This window comes from Lynx canadensis, chromosome E1 (genome assembly GCF_007474595.2).
Source record: "Lynx canadensis isolate LIC74 chromosome E1, mLynCan4.pri.v2, whole genome shotgun sequence".
Taxonomy (NCBI): domain Eukaryota; kingdom Metazoa; phylum Chordata; class Mammalia; order Carnivora; family Felidae; genus Lynx; species Lynx canadensis.
The window spans coordinates 20,462,521-20,479,806 of NC_044316.2; the positions used below are offsets into that span (position 1 = coordinate 20,462,521).

Below are 17,286 nucleotides of genomic sequence, written 5' to 3' on the forward strand. Positions count from 1 at the left end.
CCGCAGGCTGTGACCCATCAGTGGTCATGAGATCGTTTAAAGGTTGCGATCAATAGTGTTCAGAGACTTAGAATAGAATGTAAGTGCATACCCTCCATACACTTTGTAAAGGTAAGCGTGGTTGCAGGAGACTTTCCATGGCTATAATCTGTGGGTTTTAACCCGGCAGGCCTGGCCCTTCCCAAAGGCTTTGGGGAGCGAGACCTTAGTAATGGGGGGAAAGGCAGCATCGACTCGGCTGTTTCCACAAGACCAGCTTTTAATATGACCGTGACCGGAAGCACGAATAAATAAATGCCAGAGAAAATGGAGAAACCAAATCAAACCAAACCTCAGAACATCAAAACCCAAATCTGGAGAATGAAACAAAACAAAACAGATCTCTGACAGACAGACAAAACAAGCCCCCCACCCCCAGAGAAACAGAATTGGAATGTACAGGCCGGGTCACGAGGACAGCAGGATGACGCAGGTCCCCTGGATGAGCGCTGGAGTCGCCCAGGCCGCCCTGCCTCCACCAGGCGCTGGGACCGGGGTGGGGGTGGCCCTGGTCAGCCCACAGGCCGGCTCGGGCAAAGGGGTTTGTGGGCAGGTTAAGAACCTTCACAAACTACACAGGGACCAGACGTGGCTGAGAGTTCTGAGCTTTTCCTCTTGACCGTGCCGTCGCGATTCCAGCGTGGCCACGGGGTGGCTCTGGGGCTGGAGCCTGGTCCCACTGCAGGACTGCAGAGTGGCCGGCGGGAAGCGCACGGAGGAGAGTCATGAACAGAGACGGACGAGGGGGTGGCGCCGCGAGCAGTCTCAGCATGCAGGTGCTTTATACATCTGGCAGTGAGATGTGATGGCAGGTTGGTTCTCGGACAGTTCCAGAGTGTGACTCTTTTCTCCTAAGAGGGACGCACGGCGGGGCCCGAGGACGCGTCGTGTCAGACGTGGCCGCAGCGAGGTTTTGGCAGATAGTTTGCTATGTGTGCATAGGGGGCTCTTGCTTCCTTCTGTCATCAGGGGCCATCCCACCTGAGCCTGCTGTCCCCTGTCCTGGGTCTTGGGCCTCAAGGTCTGTTTGGGAGGGTGCCGGGTGGTCCATGGGCTGTCAGCAGGCAATCTCCTCCAAGGTCCCCAGGGCCGTCTGCAGGGGCACATTCACAGTGTGGCTGATGGTTTCAGAGTGGTTTGGCATCGTGTCACAAGTGCTCTGGAGGCAAGGAGATAGGGGGTGCTGATATTCATTCTGCAAAATGTTGTCATGATGCCCCTGGCAGCCCAGCCTAGGCCCTGGGAACTGTGGCCCCTGCTTGTGGGCTCTCCCAGGGCACCACGGCCCCTGCCCCAGACATCTCAGGGGCTGGCTTGCTGTCGCGGGGCCCGAGGCTGGAGGGGCCTCGCTGCCTTCAGGATCCTTACCATTGCCCACTTAGGTGCCCCCAGGGTAGGGACCGGGTGCCCTGGTGATGGGGTTTAGCAGCTGCCCCGATGTGTCACCGAAAGCTACTTCTGAGTGCTCTCTAACTCCGAGGCAGGAGCATGTCCCCTCCTGTCCTCCTCCTGGGGTCCTCCCTTGAGGCCTTTCTGGGTAGAGGACGACCAGGCTGGGGGCATGGGGTGCCAATTGCTGAGGCCTAGGAGGAAGTGGGGAGGCCCCCAACCAGCCAGAACCAGAGTAGTCACGGCTCCCCAGTGGACCTTTAGGGTTAGGCTGGCCCCTGGCAGTCTCGGGTCCCTGGACAGGGTGGGGCTGGGGGGCCTTGAGCTTTCCCAGTGACTCCCATGCCGCGGAGGGCTGGAGGCTGGGAGGGATGGGAGCAGAGAGATAGCAGCCAGGAGGCTGTGCCAAGAATGTGGGGGAGATCTGATGAGGATGGGGCTGCGGTGGGGGGAGGTGACAGAGGCTGAGCACTTACTGTAAATTAGGCACTGCTGACTGCTTTACAGGCATGGTCCCACTTAATGCAAATGACAAGTCCCTGAGGTGCCTGTGACTGGACAGGTGCTCAGGGAGGTAACCCACCTGCCCTCAGGCACTGAGCTGGGAAGCAGGGACCTGAGTGCAGATCCCCGGCCCCTTCCACACTGCCTTCCCCTCAACAGACACTGGTTTCTATTCAACAGAGGCTGCAGGGGCCCGGGAGAACCTAAGCAGAGATTTTTCGCCCGGGAGATGGGTAGAGACATGGCGTCTGGAGCAGAAACGGGGGCCTCCTGGGGGGAAGGGGCTGGGATCACTTTGGATTTGCTGACTCCAGGGGGGTGGTGGTTGCCTCACGGGCCTGGCATTCTCAGGGCGAAGTCTCAACCGGGAAAAGCCAGAGATACCTGTACCAGGCAGCTGAGGCCAGAGCCCAGGAGCAGACTGAGTTTGGGAAGGAGAGCACACAGCCATAAGAGGTGGGGCCTCACTGGCCGCTCGAGGGAAGAGAGGCAGAGTAGGACGGCGGTCAGGGGGGCTCTGCGTCCGGCTCTGCCATTCATCGCCTGGGTGACCTTGACCTTTTAGGCCTCAACTGCCTCAAATACAAAATGGAGAGAACAGACCTTTCTCCAGGGTAACTGCACAGCTGAAATGACAAGGTACGCTATGGCCTGCAGCGTGGAGCCTGACGCGTACTTGGAACGCACTAGGAGGCGGTTACGTGGGTAACAACCTCGCGGGGCCCCGAGCTCCGCGTCCCCTTCCGAAGGAGTAAAGCGCCAGTGACGTCCTCACTTGCACCTTGACACCCTGAGAGTAAGGGAGCGGAGCCTCCCTGCTTCCCCCAAGGCACGCGATGAGAGCTGTAAGGCTCCAGCCCTGGAGAAGCTAGACTGGGCCAGGTATTGGCTACATCCATGGCTTGCTATCAGGCTCTGGATGGGTGTCAGAGAGAGCCCCGGGCTCCGTGGGAGTGTCCTTGGACAACCTGAGTTAAGGCGTGTCTCCCCCGCCCAGGCCCTGACATCTGGTCTCATGCAGCCCCACAAAAGCAGAGAACAGAGCAACCTAGAGCACACAGGTCGCTCTTACCACGTTCTCGTCGTGGCTCCCTTCGTCCTCTTCTTTACCAAGCAAGTCTAAGAGCTTCTCTTTGATCAGCTGCAAGAAAATCAGGACAGGGTTGGTCAGGTAGAGCGACCAGCTCTGGGAGCCCCTGCCCAATCTTTTGGCTGAAGCGAGGTTTTGGTGCAGGAGGTAGATCCTGGAGGAGGTCACAGGAGGCCCCTTCTGGCACGGGGACCGTTTTCTCTTGTGGAAGGAGCGTGTGGATGAGCAGCCTGGGAGCCCCTTTCTGAGGCTGGGCCTGGGGGAGGAGATTACCAATCACTTTCCAGGCCTGAGAGCCCCACTGTTCGTAAGACCAGGGCCCCCCCTGAGTTCATAACATTCGATTCCTAGCAACAAGGGGCAGTTATTAAACATGTTACTTGGCAGGATGCAATTTCCGTAACTTTATAACAACTCTTCCCCAAAATTAATAAGCAAAGCAGAATGAGATCTGGCCGTGGGTGACTTGGGTTTGGGGAACAAGGTCACCATGCCGGGAGGGGGAATGTGGCACTCCAGAGGACCCTGGTACTCGGGGTCCTCCAGCTCCCCACAATGGTCCCCCGGGGCCTTTGGCCAAGGACGGCCCTCTCAAGGAGGCAGGACACTGCTGTGCCGGCTCTTCTTGCTGGCGCGAAACTCTGGTGGCCCTGGGGACACTGAGGAACCCCCTTAGGAATTCTGGAGACACTGGAGCCAGCCCAGCTCTGGAGGATGCAGGGGAGACGGGGTGGGAAGGGAAGGCTGAGGAGCAAAGGAATTCTCAGAGCCAGAAGCCGCTGTCTATTGTTTGAGATGCTTTCAGAGGCTCTGTTCCAGCTGCCTTTTGAGGGGACATCTCTGGCTGTGAACAGCCAGAAATGGCCTGTGTGCCTTTGTTCCTGCTTCCTCAGAATTGATGAAGTCGTCAGGAAATGCCGCTTCTCTAAGCCTGCCTGCACCAGGATAGGCACTACTCAGGTGACGGGCCACCCAGAGGGCCCATGTGTGCATGCGTGTGTGTGTGTGTGTGTGTGTGTGTGTGTGTGTGTGTGTCTGCTGGGTGAAAATAGTATATATGTGTGTGTATGTATTTACGAGTGGTACCAGGGTGTGTGAGTGGTGTGTGTGTGTGGGGGGTATGCGTGTGCATGTGCTGTGAGTGTGTGGGTGCAGACACACACACGTATGAAGCCACCACAGCTGGTCTTGCGTGGGAGGGGCTCAGAGCTGGCCTCAGTTCTGGCTCTTCTCCTTCTCGATGCTTCCTCTCCCTTCCTGCAAGTGTGGACAGCCCACGGATCTCCCAGCTGCCTGGGGATAGGACTGTGGCTTCTGTCTCTCTTGGACCCACCCCCTCCTCCCTGCCTAGGACTTGGTGATAGACAGTATTTGTGGACAGGGAGGAGAAAGCGGGTTCTGGGTGGAAAGAGGCCACCCTCTCCCCCATGCATCAGGGTAGGATGAGAGTATCAGCATACGGTCATTTCCCCACGAACAACCCCAGTCTTACCTCGTAAATATAATCAAAGAGCTCTAGTATTGTAAGGATACTAGCACCAATAAACAGCCCCATCTGACCACCAATATCACCTGGAGAGAGAGAAAAGGTCAAAGATTTGGCTTTACTCATGGCCCTTCTAGGAAGGAGTGAACAAAGAACTCAGAAACCAGACCTCCCTCCACGGGGAGCCTGGGCCTTAGGTAGGTCAGGCCCTGGACAACTCCCTCCCTCATTGCACAGCACCCAGTGTGGATGGGAATTAACCCAAATGCTTACTGGAGGGCCTACTGTAAGACCTCACAGGCTAATGGGCTTATTCAATTACCTTCAGAACCACACTCAAAGCCTCGCTTTGTCTCTGGGCTGGGAATAGAGACAAGAAGTGTGTGGTCTTGGCCTGGGGACAGGACAATGGAGCCCAAGACTCATGTGTCAGGTGCCTTGGGCGTGGGTCTCGGAAACAATGGCACAAGAGACCTTCCTACCCTCCCAATCATGAAGAGGCCCACAGGGCCAACTCAAGGCACCTCTCACCTTTGGGATAAGGTCATAGGAAGCATTCCCCTAACTCCCCCACCTCAAAGTAAATGCTCAATTTGGTCTTTTCCTAGAGTAGATGTTCTTGCTGGGGGGTATATAGGCCCCATTGACCAAAGTGTTTCTTGGCTGGTCTTCAGGTCCCCGCCAGTGTAGATACCTGGACATGCCCCAAGTCTATAAAATCAGAATCTCTGATTCTGGGGTCTGGAAGTCAGGATTCTTAAATTCCCAGGGGATTCTCCAACCCACCAGGGTCTGAGAACAACTCTCCTGTGGGAGTTGTGGACAGTTGGAGACCCTTTGGAAATGAATGCAAAACATTACATGGGTGTACCTGGGCATTTGTACTGGGAGAGTCCCTATTTGAGAAGCTATTATCAGATCCTCAAGGGTCCCCCCAAAAGTCCAAATGCTTGGCTCTGGAAGTCAGCGTGGTCGAACAGAGGGCTCAGAGTATTTGCGTTTGGAGAGTGGCCACCAGCCTGCTGTGTGGTTTTGATAACCCCTGACCTTCTCAGTAGCTTTGCCTTCAAAGGACATTTGGTGGTGGAGGGGAGTGGAGGAGAGAACTGTGAGGTTCTTGCCAGCTGAAGCCTCTGAGACCGTTAGCTGCTGGGCTGGGCGGGGAGAGCGCCTGGGAAAGGGGGTGCACCGGGCTGACCTCGTGGTCTGAGAACTTTCTGTTGGCCACATCTGCCCTCTCTGATTACAATCCCTGATTATGGCCGAGTGGGGTCAGACAACCACAGTCCCAGGTGAGCAGGCAGAGAGGGCGGGAAGGGGGCTCTTCCTGGGTGGGCTTGGAGCTGGGCTCCAACGGTTCCCCTCACTCCTCTCCCCCCTGCCCTCTCTGATGCCCTTCGTGGGGACATTACTGGGGAGTGGGTTCTTACAGGTGTTCATGTCAGGTGTGAGGTGTGTGTTTGCACGTGTGTGCAGTGTGTGTGAGTGTGGGTTATGTGCCAGGGTCCTCTGCATGTGCACATGCTTGTTTAGTAGAAGAAGCATGTCTGGCTGTCGATGGCTTCACGCAGGTGGCTATTTACGTCTAGGGTGGGGACCCTGAGTGTGTCTAAGTGTGTGTGAGTGCGGCTTTGTGGGGGTGGGCATAGTGCGTCTGAGTGTGCGGAACCTGTGTGAACATGTGTGTGCGTACGGACAGGTGTGTGTGATGAGTCTGTGGGTCTGTGCCACCGTGCACCGGTGTGCGTGGCTCAGCATGGTGTGCGTGTGTGCGCGCTTTGGGGCGGGGTGTGCTGTGTGTGGATGAGTGCCTGTGCGGTGTGCGCTGGGGTGAGGGCGGGCTGCGCAGCGGTGAGGGAAGGGCCCAACGGGCTTGGGGACTGAGTGCTTGCGAGCGGCACGCACTCTTGTCACGGGAGGCACAGATGGCAGCATGATTTCTCAGCAGGCTATTCTGGGTGGGAACAAGATGCTGGGAACATCTCATCCTCATATCAGATGCAGAGATGAGCTATCCTTTCTGACAGATTCAGAGCTCAGGCCCTTCTCAGTGTGTGTGTGTGTGTGTGTGTGTGTGTGTGTGTAAGACAGAGAGAGAGTGAGAGCGAGAGAGAGAGAGAGAGAGCGAGCTGTGAGCCTATATGGGGGGATGGGGAGAGCCCTGTCTTGAGTTATCTTTAGGAAATGAAGGAGGGGGATGCCTGGGTGGCTCGTTGGTTAAGCGTCAGACTGTTGATCTCGGCTCAGGTCGTGATCTCAGTTTGTGAGTTTGAGCCCCGCATCGGGCTCTGCGCTGATGGCGTGGAGCCTGCTTGGGATTCTGTCTCTCCTTCTCTCTGCCCCTCCCCCGCTTGTACGCACACTTTCTCTTTCTCTCTCAAAAAAAGAAAAAAAAAAGAAATGAGGTGACAGAGGCAGGGTGAGTGGGTCTACATGTCTGGAGCATGACCTCTACCTCCGGCCCAGGACATTAGAGTCTTGGCTTAGTCCCTTTTGGCCGCAACAGCGTCTGAGACCCAAGTGACAGCCACCTTAACCCAACTGGGTCCCAGCTGTGGCCCAGTCCCCAGTCGCCTGGGAGAGGTGCAGAAATGCTCACATGGTGCCTGGAATCACCAGCGGGGGCCCTGGGTCTCTGGCATGGTGACTGTCCAGGTACCAGAAACTATTCTTTATGCGCCTTCTGTGGGCTGAGGCTTTACCCCGGCTAACCATCACAATGAACTCATCAAGCAGCTTTATTAGACCCATTTCACAGATGAGGGGCCTGACGTCCAGTGAGTGAGGCCACTTGCCCACATTCTCGGAGCTGGTATGCAGTAGTCTTTGGCTCTGAACCTCTATACTTCCCTCTACACCTGCCACCCACCTCCCCCAGGATACCACTCTCTGTCCAACTCACAGGGACAACAGCGGCTAATTCTCCTTGTAGGGACAGCATCATGTCCTCTCTTGAGAGTGAGCTGGAGTTGGGAGAAGGACCCAAGGCACAGGTCTTTCAGCTGACCACCTCCGGGGGTTTTGTGAGTTTGGCGGGGGGCAGGGTTGAACGGAACTCCCTGCATCCGTTATTTGGCGGTGCGGCCAGGGGAGCTGATGTAAACTCGAGTGGGGGCGGCAGTCAGGTTTGTAGACATCTGGGGATGTGTGACCCTTTTTTTGTGTTTGACAAAGGACTCTCAATCCAGGGGGGACATCTGGCCCCAGTGCTGCCATGTTGCTTTCCAGTCCCACACTCACACTCACTGCCTGGGGACCACCCAAAGCTCAGCCTTCCCTCCATTGGACAGCTCTTTTCCCGCTGCGGCCCCGGGACTGTCACTCCAACCTGGGGGCAGAAGACCGCAGAGTCCAACGGGGCAGCCCTGGGAAGGCCCTGAGAGACCTTTCAGCTCACTTGCATCATTGTGTCAATGGGGAAGCTGAGGCTTAAATTGGGGCATGAGCTGAGCCTAAAACCTCCGCCACACGGGAGGCCTTCCCATTCTGGGACAGAGGGCGTAATTAGCACATTGAGAGTGCTGTCTGCCTGCCTACCCCCTGCCCACTCCCCCTCACTCCCCGCCATGACGTGTGGAAATTTGTGCAACAGACACCGACATACCGAGTAAGGCAGCAACTTCATATGCCTTCTTCTGTTCAATTGTCTCATAATTGAGCGCTTCAAAAAATATATCCAGAACGAGGATGTTCTCTCTGCAGAGGGAATATCCAGTACCATACACGGTGAGGACCATCAGGATCCACGCAGGCCATCCAACCCAGCTTTCCCATTGACAGAGGGAGGGGCTGAGGCCCAGGAAAGTGAAACGACCAGCCCAAAGTTAGAGCTGGTCAGTGACAGAGCTGACCTTGGAACCAAGAGCCCTGACCCCCAGCCCAGTGCTCTGGAGGCACATATCAGGTGTCCCTCTTTGGGACAGCTTTCCACGAGTCCTACCTGGCCTCCAGGTCTCTGGGCCCCCCACAGGGTCTTCCTGGCTCCCCACCTGCAGGTGAGTTCAGCACTCTCTTGACAAGCTCTTCACTCTCTTGCCTTGCTTGCCCCAGCTGACCTCCCGGGTGGCCTCTACCCACTCCGGAGAGCCCCCCGCCATGCTCCTACTTGGATTTATAACAAGGTTGTCCTAGTGGGACGCCCATGCGCTCACACTGCCAAATCAGCTGCCAGGCTCAGGGAGGAACAAATCTATATCTGGCCGGGGGGTTCCCTTTTCCTCTTTTAGGCAGGTGTGTTAACAAGACACATCTTGGCAGGAAAAGTCATCGCTGCTGGCAGAACGTCGGCTCAGCAGCAGGGCCTGGCACCTCCTTTTCTCCATCTCCTGCGACGCTGGTCACAGTGGCCTCGGTGCCCCTTGTTTGCAACCGGCTGAGCCAGAGCTGCCCCGGGATGGGCTCCGGTGGCCGTGTGGCAGGAGGGAGCGGCTGGTGAGAGAGAAGCAAATCCTCCTCTTCATGCAGGGCTCCCCGAGGCGCCGTTCAAAGTAAGTGTCACCATCGCTTGCCTGGGTGATGACAACTGCCTCCTACCAGGCCGCCTCCCTTTCTTCTGGCTTCCCTTCTGTCCTCCACACTGCCCCCTGAAGGATCTTTCTAAAACTGCTAGAAAACATTACAATTCAGGGATGCCTGGGTGACTCCTTTGGTTGAGCGGCTGACTCTTGGTTTTGGCTCAGGTCATGATCTCACGGTGTATGAGTTTGAGCCCCGAGTCAGGCTCTGTGCTGACAGTGAGGAGCCTGCTTGGGGCTGGCTCTCTCTCTCTCTCTCTCTCTCTCTCTCTCTCTCTCTCTCCCTCTCTCTCTGCCCCTCCCCTGCGTGTGCTCTCTCAAAATAAATAAATAAAACGTTAAAAATAATTACATTTCAGTTCCTCTGTCACCCAGGCTACATTTAAAATGCTCACTAACCACATGCGGTTAGTGGCTCCCTTGTTGGTCCTCGGAGATACACAATCTGTGCTTCTGCCGTCATGGCAAAAGTTCTGTTGCAGAGCAGTGGTCTAAAATACACGGTTGAGGCTGTCACCTACTTGAAGCTCATCAGAGGCCCCCTCCTCTTTTTGGATAAAATCCACTCCCTGTCCCCCAGGGAGACGAGGCCCTCTTGCTCTGACACATCCACCTGTCCCAGCTCCCTCTGGCCATTCTCTTGTCTGCCCTGTGCCTGGGACACCTCTGCTCCCAAGACTTCCATTCATTTATTCTGTTAAAGACATTTTTTTGAATGCCAGCTCTGTGCCAGACCCTCCACAGCAGCGAACACAAGGAAAGGCTGCAGCCTTCAGGGGGCTTTCCGTCTAGTGGGGCACACACACACGAGAACATGGAAATGACACCCTTAGGTGAATGCCACAAAGGAAAACACCAGAGTGCTTGGACAGAGATTGAAAAGGAGGAGAACTAATTTAGCTGTTTGAGATGACCTTGAAATGGAGACCTGCACAATGAGGAACCAGGTGGGTAAAGTGCGAGAGGAAAAGCATTCTGGGTGGAGGGAATGAAATGTGCAAGCCTGCCTGGAAAACTCCTACACATCCTCTTAAACAAGATCGCTGAAGCTGGGGCATGTGACTGGCTCAGTACATTAAGCTTCCGACTCCTTTGTTTAAATTTTTTTTTATGTTTTTATTTTATTTTTGAGAGGGGGGGGGGAGGGGCAGAGAGAGAGGGAGACAGAATCTGAAGCAGGCTCCAGGCTCTGACCTGTCAGCACAGAGTGGAACTCATGGGCCATGAGATCATGACTTGAGCTGAAGTTGGACACTTATCCAACTGAGCCACCCAGGCGCCCCCAAGCTTCTGACTCTTGACTTCCGCTCAGGTCATGATCTCACAGTTGGGGAATTCAAACCCCACATCAGATTCCATGACTCTGACAGCACGGAACCTGCTTGATATTCTGTCTCTCCCTCTCTCTCTCTGCCCCTCCCCTGCTCGCTTTCTCTGTCTCTCTCTCTCAAAATAAAGAAATAAACTTAAAGTCTCTGAAGGTTTCCTTGAGGGCAACCCCATGTGAGGTGCAATCAAGCAGCCTCCCTTCCTGCCTGTATCAGCCTGTAAAGCATTCAGACGTACGCTCCTCTCTCAAGACTGTAAGCTCCTTAACGGCTGGGGGAGGGGCTGCTTCTTAATCATCTTTGTCTTCACTTTCTGAGTCCTAAACACAGAGCTTGGCACACGGCCGAGGGTCAGTTCAGTTCTGCCAAACGGAGCTTCCCTCTGCCCTCCTCCTCGACTGCCCCCAGTTTCTCCTGGGTCCATCCCTTCTCCCTCTGCCTACCGGTGCCCACTGAGCTTACGAGATATATTTTTCTGATTTGTTGAATTTCTTCTCGAGGTACTTGGCTGACGTCTTGCTGGGGATCTTCACCATGGACAGCTCTTTGTTGTAGCGGGTCAGGTTGCAGGGTGTCCTGCAGAGACAGTAATTGCTGTCCTTCTCCGCCAGCAGACCTGCGGGGGAGAGGGGGGCGGGGCTTAGTCAGCTGTGGGGGCGGGGCCTCAGGGTTCCAGCCGCTGGGGAGGTGGGGGCGCGGAAGCTGGGAGGAGGGGCCATCCCCGGGAAGTGAGGGGCGGGGCTGTGGAGATGAGGGGAGCTGGGCTTTGGCTATAGATTGGTGAGGGTGTGAGCGCTCATGAAAAGTGCCCACTCTATGTGTCTCTCTTGGTCCTGTTCTCCTTCCACTTCCTTTATTGTTATGTTGTCCTTTAAAAATTGTTGAAAGGCACCGCTTTTGGAGAATGGGTTCCACAGGAGTCCAGGCCCCTTCAGCTTCCCAGAGCCTTCTCTGCTCCTAGCCTCAGTGTTCTCATCCACAAAGTGGGCCTCCCGTCACGGGCAAACATGAGAGAACATTTTATCTAAAACCCAGGGCTCAGTGGTATTCCCTCTGAGGCTCCTTCCTAGCCAGAGCCCGCCTCCGGTGCCTGCTGGGGCAGGGTGCAGGCAAAGATTCTCAGTTCCTGTCCCTAGAAGCAACCTCCCGCACCTTTTCTGCTCCTGTCTTCACCTGAGGAAGGGGTGGCTAAAGATATCACTTCCTTCCCTCCGTCTCTCTGATCATGGCAGTGTTACCCATGGGATTCCATACTCCAAGGAGAGATGTCTTTGTACACATCTTTCACTCTTCTCTAAGGCCGGCGCCTCCCCCCCACGATCAGTCCTTCTGGAAGCAACTGGACACAGGAGTCCAGAGCTGTCCTAGCTTAGCTCCAGCAAGTGCAGCTGCTGAACGAACTTGAGTCCCTATGATTTAAACATGCTCTCTGCTCGTCTTGATCATAGACCACGTCCCAGGTGCAGAGAGAGGCAGGCAGGTGGAGTGAGTCTAGCTTTGGGGTTGTGGCTTGTTTGTCGGATCTCCTGCACCTGAAGTTTTCCAGTGGGGGATTCCAGCAGTTATTCCAACCCACGAGCACCCAGCCAGAGGAGGAGGAGGGAGAAATGCACAGCGGCTGCCCCTTCCCCCCTCCCCTACCTCCTTCGGTGCCCACCCGGATGTCTACTGTTCATTCATCCTCTCTCCATCTCTGTCCCTTCCTCTGTGCTCCCCAGTGCTCTCCATTCCCCTGAAACCCACCCCTTCTCTACCGCACCTCTCTACTTCCTCTCACTCCCCCAGTGCCTCACCAGCCCTCATCCGCCTGCATCAGTTTCCTCCCCTCCCTCTCTCCTGCCTCCTCTCCACCTTCCTCTCCAGCTCCTACAGTGCTGCAGCCCCAGCCAGCCTCTCCTCCCCCCTCCGGTGCCCCTTCCGCCCTATCTCTCCCACACCCAGAACACCTCTGAGGTCTCAAGCTCAGCTCCCACTCCCTTTGTCCCCCAGTACTGACCTAGGGCAGGCTCTGCGCACTCCTTGTGCTGCTCCGGAGTACAGAAAGGGGCATCCCCTGCAACGAAGAGACACAAGGAGACGTACTCAGGCAGCAACCCCTCCCTCCTGGGCTGGGGAAAGGGAATGCATCCTGCAACCGGGGAGGAGCAGCAGTCCCCCGGCAGTCAGAAGGGAATCACCCATAAGAGCTGGGGGCAAGTGGGGGTGCAGTGTTACCCAGAGCCAGGGGATTAGGTCTGCTCTGCTCTGGGAGCTTGGGCAGGTGAATATAGGGTCTGCCTAGCTAACTTCTCCCAGATTGCTGCGCTGGCCCAACTAGCTCAGGTGGGTGACAGGTGAGAAAGCCTTGGTGGCTGAAAGTAGAGACTGGCAGAAAGCACCTCTACCTCCAGGCACACATCTTCGCCTTTAACTCACACGGGTACCTCCGGAAATAGGAAATACCGTGTCTGTTTCACCCCTGAGAGTCTTGAGGTTAAAGTATCCTGCCTTCCCAGGACATCAGAGCTAGCAGTGATGGAGATGGGTTTTGAATACACTGGCCTGACCAGTCTGACCCCGAGGCCAGGGCCACACCTCTGCTGTCTGTGAACAAGCCCCACCATGTAAGTTTCTTGCCCTTAATTCGGTAACAGAGATGCCAGTAAGAATGTCATGGGTAGAACGGTTAAAACCTCTACTGCTTGCTTTTGGCTCAGGTTCCACGGGGGAACCTTACTGGCTGGTGATCCAGTCTGATCCATCAGGCAGGTAACATTCCCCAGTGCTGTATCCTTCTCTATGGTCTCTCAGTAGAAATCCAGACGCCACCTCTGCCCCCCCCACCCCCAAAACCCAGGCCCGGCCTTTTTTTTCCCCGGGTGCTAAAATTAAACCTACCACAATGTCCTTTCCTTACTATTTCCCTAAACCCCCTTTTCAAGAGCTGAGAGCTGGTATGCTTCCTTCTTTCCAACAATAACAATGTAACTGGTGTTTCTCTTTTTGCTCTGTCTTCTGGGAAGCTCAGAGGCAATTTTAAAGATCAACAATTATACAATTAGATTTCTAGAAAAACTTACAGATTACTGATGAAATAGAGTTTAGCTATAAGCTAAATCTGAGCATTGGTTATAAAAGAAAGCAATTGATAATGAATTAAATGTCTGATATAAGGATTTAGTTAAATAAACTTAAATAAAGTATGATATGGCCATGAAATGGTAGCCATTGAATAGGATAGCAAAGCTCCCAACACATAGTAGATCATCAGTCAATACTACTTTTGGTTCCTCTCCGCGTGTGCTAATAAAATGACCACTGACTTTTGCACTTTTATATTTTAGCCTAATTTTATCCTCCTAACAACTAATGATTGTATTTTAGAGATAATGAAGGTAAGAACAGAGAGATTTAGTAACTTGGGCCAGGTCACACAGCAGATAAGTGGAGGAATCTGAATTAGAAGCCAAGGTCCCTTCCTCCCAGCTTGTCATCCTTCCTTCTCTGCTGCGAAACCAAACTCTTCATGCTTGAATTAGCCCTCACGCCATGCCCCCTCCCCTGCACCCCCACTCCACCCCTCGTGCTCCTGCCTCTGATTAGCCGACTACCTCTAATAAGATGGCTACATGCATTGTTAGTCTGACACCAGAAATATCAGCACATGCGCATCTATTTGCCAGCTGAGGGACTTTTGCCTCATCTGAAAGAGTGCTAGACATTTGGATGCGAGAAGGAAACCATCTGGATGAAAGCAACAGACACCTGGATGTTTGAACAGGTGCCACACCAGGATTCAAGAATTGCAAGGGCTCCAATACCTGGACACTGAACCCTAGGAGGTAAGAGCAGCAAACAATTAACAAACACGTTGAGCACTGGCAGGAGCATTCTTTAAACATCTGGACACTTCTGGACACCAGGATGCTGCCCTGGTTGCTAGACTGGTTGTTTCCATCTGCCGTCCACGTGTTTGGGACCAAGTACTAGCCTTTCCCAGAACAGCATCCCTGTGGGTCCTCATGGAGTGGGTACAGTGGTTCCCGCTAGGGTGAGAAGGGCACAGAAGGTCTCAGGCAGTCCCTTGGCACTGACCTGGCATGTGCACCATACGACAGTTGCAATTCTCCACGATGTAGCGCGTCTCACAGTCGATCCGACAGGCGGTGATGCTGTAAACAGGAAAGAAGTCGAGTCCCATCTCTGAGGATCGGCACTCACCCCACGGTGGGGGCAGGTATGTGAGCTGCAAGACAGGAAGGTGGGGGCAGCAGTCAGCCCTGGAGGTTCAGCATCGACAGCCTTAATAGCGCATTCACTTACTTACTCAATCAACAAACGATTATTGACCATCTGCTACAGGACAATCTAGCTCCATTGACCTCATAGGCTTTCCACGTCTGCCTCCAATACTCATTTTCCTGTCTCGTATAACCTTCCCATAAAGGCCAATCTCGAAGTCTCTTACATTTGCCACGTGTCTTTCTACCTCCATAGTTTGTCATCTCCAAACTCTTGGAATGACCCAACTAAATTCTACCTTCTTGGCTGGGAACATTGGGACCCCAGACCTAGACTTGGGGGCCAGAACCTTCAGAGGGTCCAGGAAGAAATGGCATAATCAATGTTATTTATGATCTGTGGCCCAGACTAGATCATTCCTCCAGTGTCATGCTATGGATGAACTCCTTTGGGGAAAATGTCCTTATTCTCAGAGGTCCAATGTCTATAGAATGCTGTCATGCCTATGGTACATGCCTGTTGGGACTGGGGAAGGTGAAGGGTGAGGGAAATGAATGGCTGTGAGCACTTATGTGTGAAGCCCCGAACTAAATCCTTTATATTTATCTTTTTTATTTAATTGGAGAAAAAAAATGCAACAAAATGCATGTTTTTAGAGCACAGTTCACCAAATTCTAAAAAATGTATACACTTGACTGGGGCGCCTGGGTGGCTCAGTCGGTTGAGTGTCCGACTTTGGCTCAGGTCATGATCTCACGGTCTGTGAGTTCAAGCCCCACGTCAGGCTCTGTGCTGACAGCTCAGATCCTGGAGCCTGCTTCGGATTCTGTGTGTGTGTGTCTCTCTGCCCCTCCCCTGCTCTCTCTCTCTCTCAAGTAAATAAACATTAAAATTTTTTAAAAAAAATGTATACACTTGTGAACCTACCACTTAAATCAAGACCTAAGACATTTAAAAAAAAGTTTACTTATTTATTTTGAGAGAGAGTGTGTGCACACGTGTGAGCAGGGGAGGGGCAGAGAGAGAGAAAATTCTAAGCAGGTCCTGCACTATCAGTATAGAGCTGGACGTGGGGTTTGATGCCAACCATGAGATCATGACCTGAGCTAAAATCAAGAGTCGGTTGCTCAACCTACTGAGCCACCCAGGCACCGTAAGACCCAAGACATTGAAAATCACCCCACAGAATTCCTTCCTCTCCCTTTCCAATCAACCCCCACCCATCCACCCAGCCAATCTCTGTTACAGATTCTACCACCATAGGTTGGCTTTGGCTGTTCTCAACCTTCATGTAAATGAGAACCTACACTGAGTATTCTTTTGTGTCTGGGTTCTTTGGCTCAACATAATGTTTTTGAGATTTATCCACACGGTTGTGTGCCTTAGTTCATTTTTTTTTTAAATTGCTGAATAGTTTCCCAGTGTATAAATATACCACAATCTGTATCCATTCACCTGATGACGGGCCCTTGGATTGTTTCCAGTTTTGGGTAATTATGAAAAAGTCCCTGTTAACATTTATGGACAAGTCAGTTCAGTTTTTGGACACATACTTTCATTTCTCTTAGGTAACCGGCTAGGAGAATAGCTGGTTTGTTAAATAGGTCTCGGGATAACTTTTTATATGAAACGGTGAAACTGTTATCCACAGTGCTAGTACGGTCTTTCATTACCACCAGGAGCGTATGAGAGTTCCAGTTATGTTGTACCCTTGCCAAATCTTGATTTTGTCCATATTTCTAATTTTAGACATTCATGTAGGGGTATAGTTATATCTCATTGTTGTTTCTATTTGTGGTTCTCTGCTGATTGATGATCTTGAGTGCAATTTTATGTGCTAATTGGCCATTCATATATTATCTTTTGTGACATGTCTTTTCAAGTCTTTTGCCCATTAAAACAACTTGCTTACTTTTTACTTTTATTATTAAGCTGTAAGAGTTCTCCATATGTTCTGGATACAAGTCCCCTGTCAGATAGCATGTACTGAGAATATTTTCTCTCTACCTCCCATAGTTTGTGGCTGACTTTTCATTTTTTTAATGGTGTATATTTTTCCTACTTTTAAAAATCCCTCATTAAGATGTCATTTACAAATAATAAAATGTCTCAACTTTAATGGACAATTTAATGAATTTTTACAAGCGTGTACACCCTGGTAACAAGCATTCTAATCAAGATACGGAGCATCTCCATTAACCCCCCAAAGTCCCCCCCCCAGCCCTCAGGCCATCACCGATCTGCTTTCTGTCATAAATTGGCTTTGCCTGGTCTAGGATTTTATATAAATAGAAGCATACAGCATGCACCCTTTTGTGTCTGGCTTCTTTCTCTCAGCAGAACGTTTCCAAGATTCATTCATGCTCATGCATGTCTCAGTAGTTCATTCCTTTTTATTGCTGAATTTTACTTCTTCCTTTCTGGTCTTTATTTTTTATTTCTTTTTCTTGCTTCAGCGCATTGGCCAGAAACTGTATATTGTGTAATGTTGGAAAAAACTGAAGAGAGAAGATATCTTTACCTTGTTCCTGATCATAGGAGGAAAGGGTTCATTACTTCATTATTAAATGTGTTAGGTATATATATATTTTTTTCCCTAGAGGCCCTTGTCAGATTGAGAAAGTTCTCTCCTGTTTCTAGTTTGCTGAGCACTTTTACCTTTACTGGGTATTAAGTTTTGACAAATGTGTGTCCTGTTTCTACTGAGATGATCAC

At 52.5% G+C, this 17,286-nt stretch overlaps 1 protein-coding gene across 1 annotated transcript in view; it reads right to left on the minus strand.

Moving 5' to 3' along the window:
- Positions 1-241: 241 nt before the first annotated feature.
- ASIC2 (acid sensing ion channel subunit 2) overlaps positions 242-17,286 on the minus strand; it is a 266,321-nt gene continuing 249,276 nt past the window's right edge. Inside the window, exons 4-10 of the mRNA XM_030296641.1 lie at positions 14,425-14,575; positions 12,347-12,403; positions 10,813-10,966; positions 8,113-8,204; positions 4,515-4,594; positions 3,005-3,073; positions 242-1,198 (exon numbers count right to left, since the gene is read on the minus strand). Of these exons, the coding sequence (XP_030152501.1) occupies positions 1,097-1,198; positions 3,005-3,073; positions 4,515-4,594; positions 8,113-8,204; positions 10,813-10,966; positions 12,347-12,403; positions 14,425-14,575 (705 nt within the window). The 3' untranslated portion in view covers positions 242-1,096. The remainder of the gene's footprint in view (positions 1,199-3,004; positions 3,074-4,514; positions 4,595-8,112; positions 8,205-10,812; positions 10,967-12,346; positions 12,404-14,424; positions 14,576-17,286) is intronic.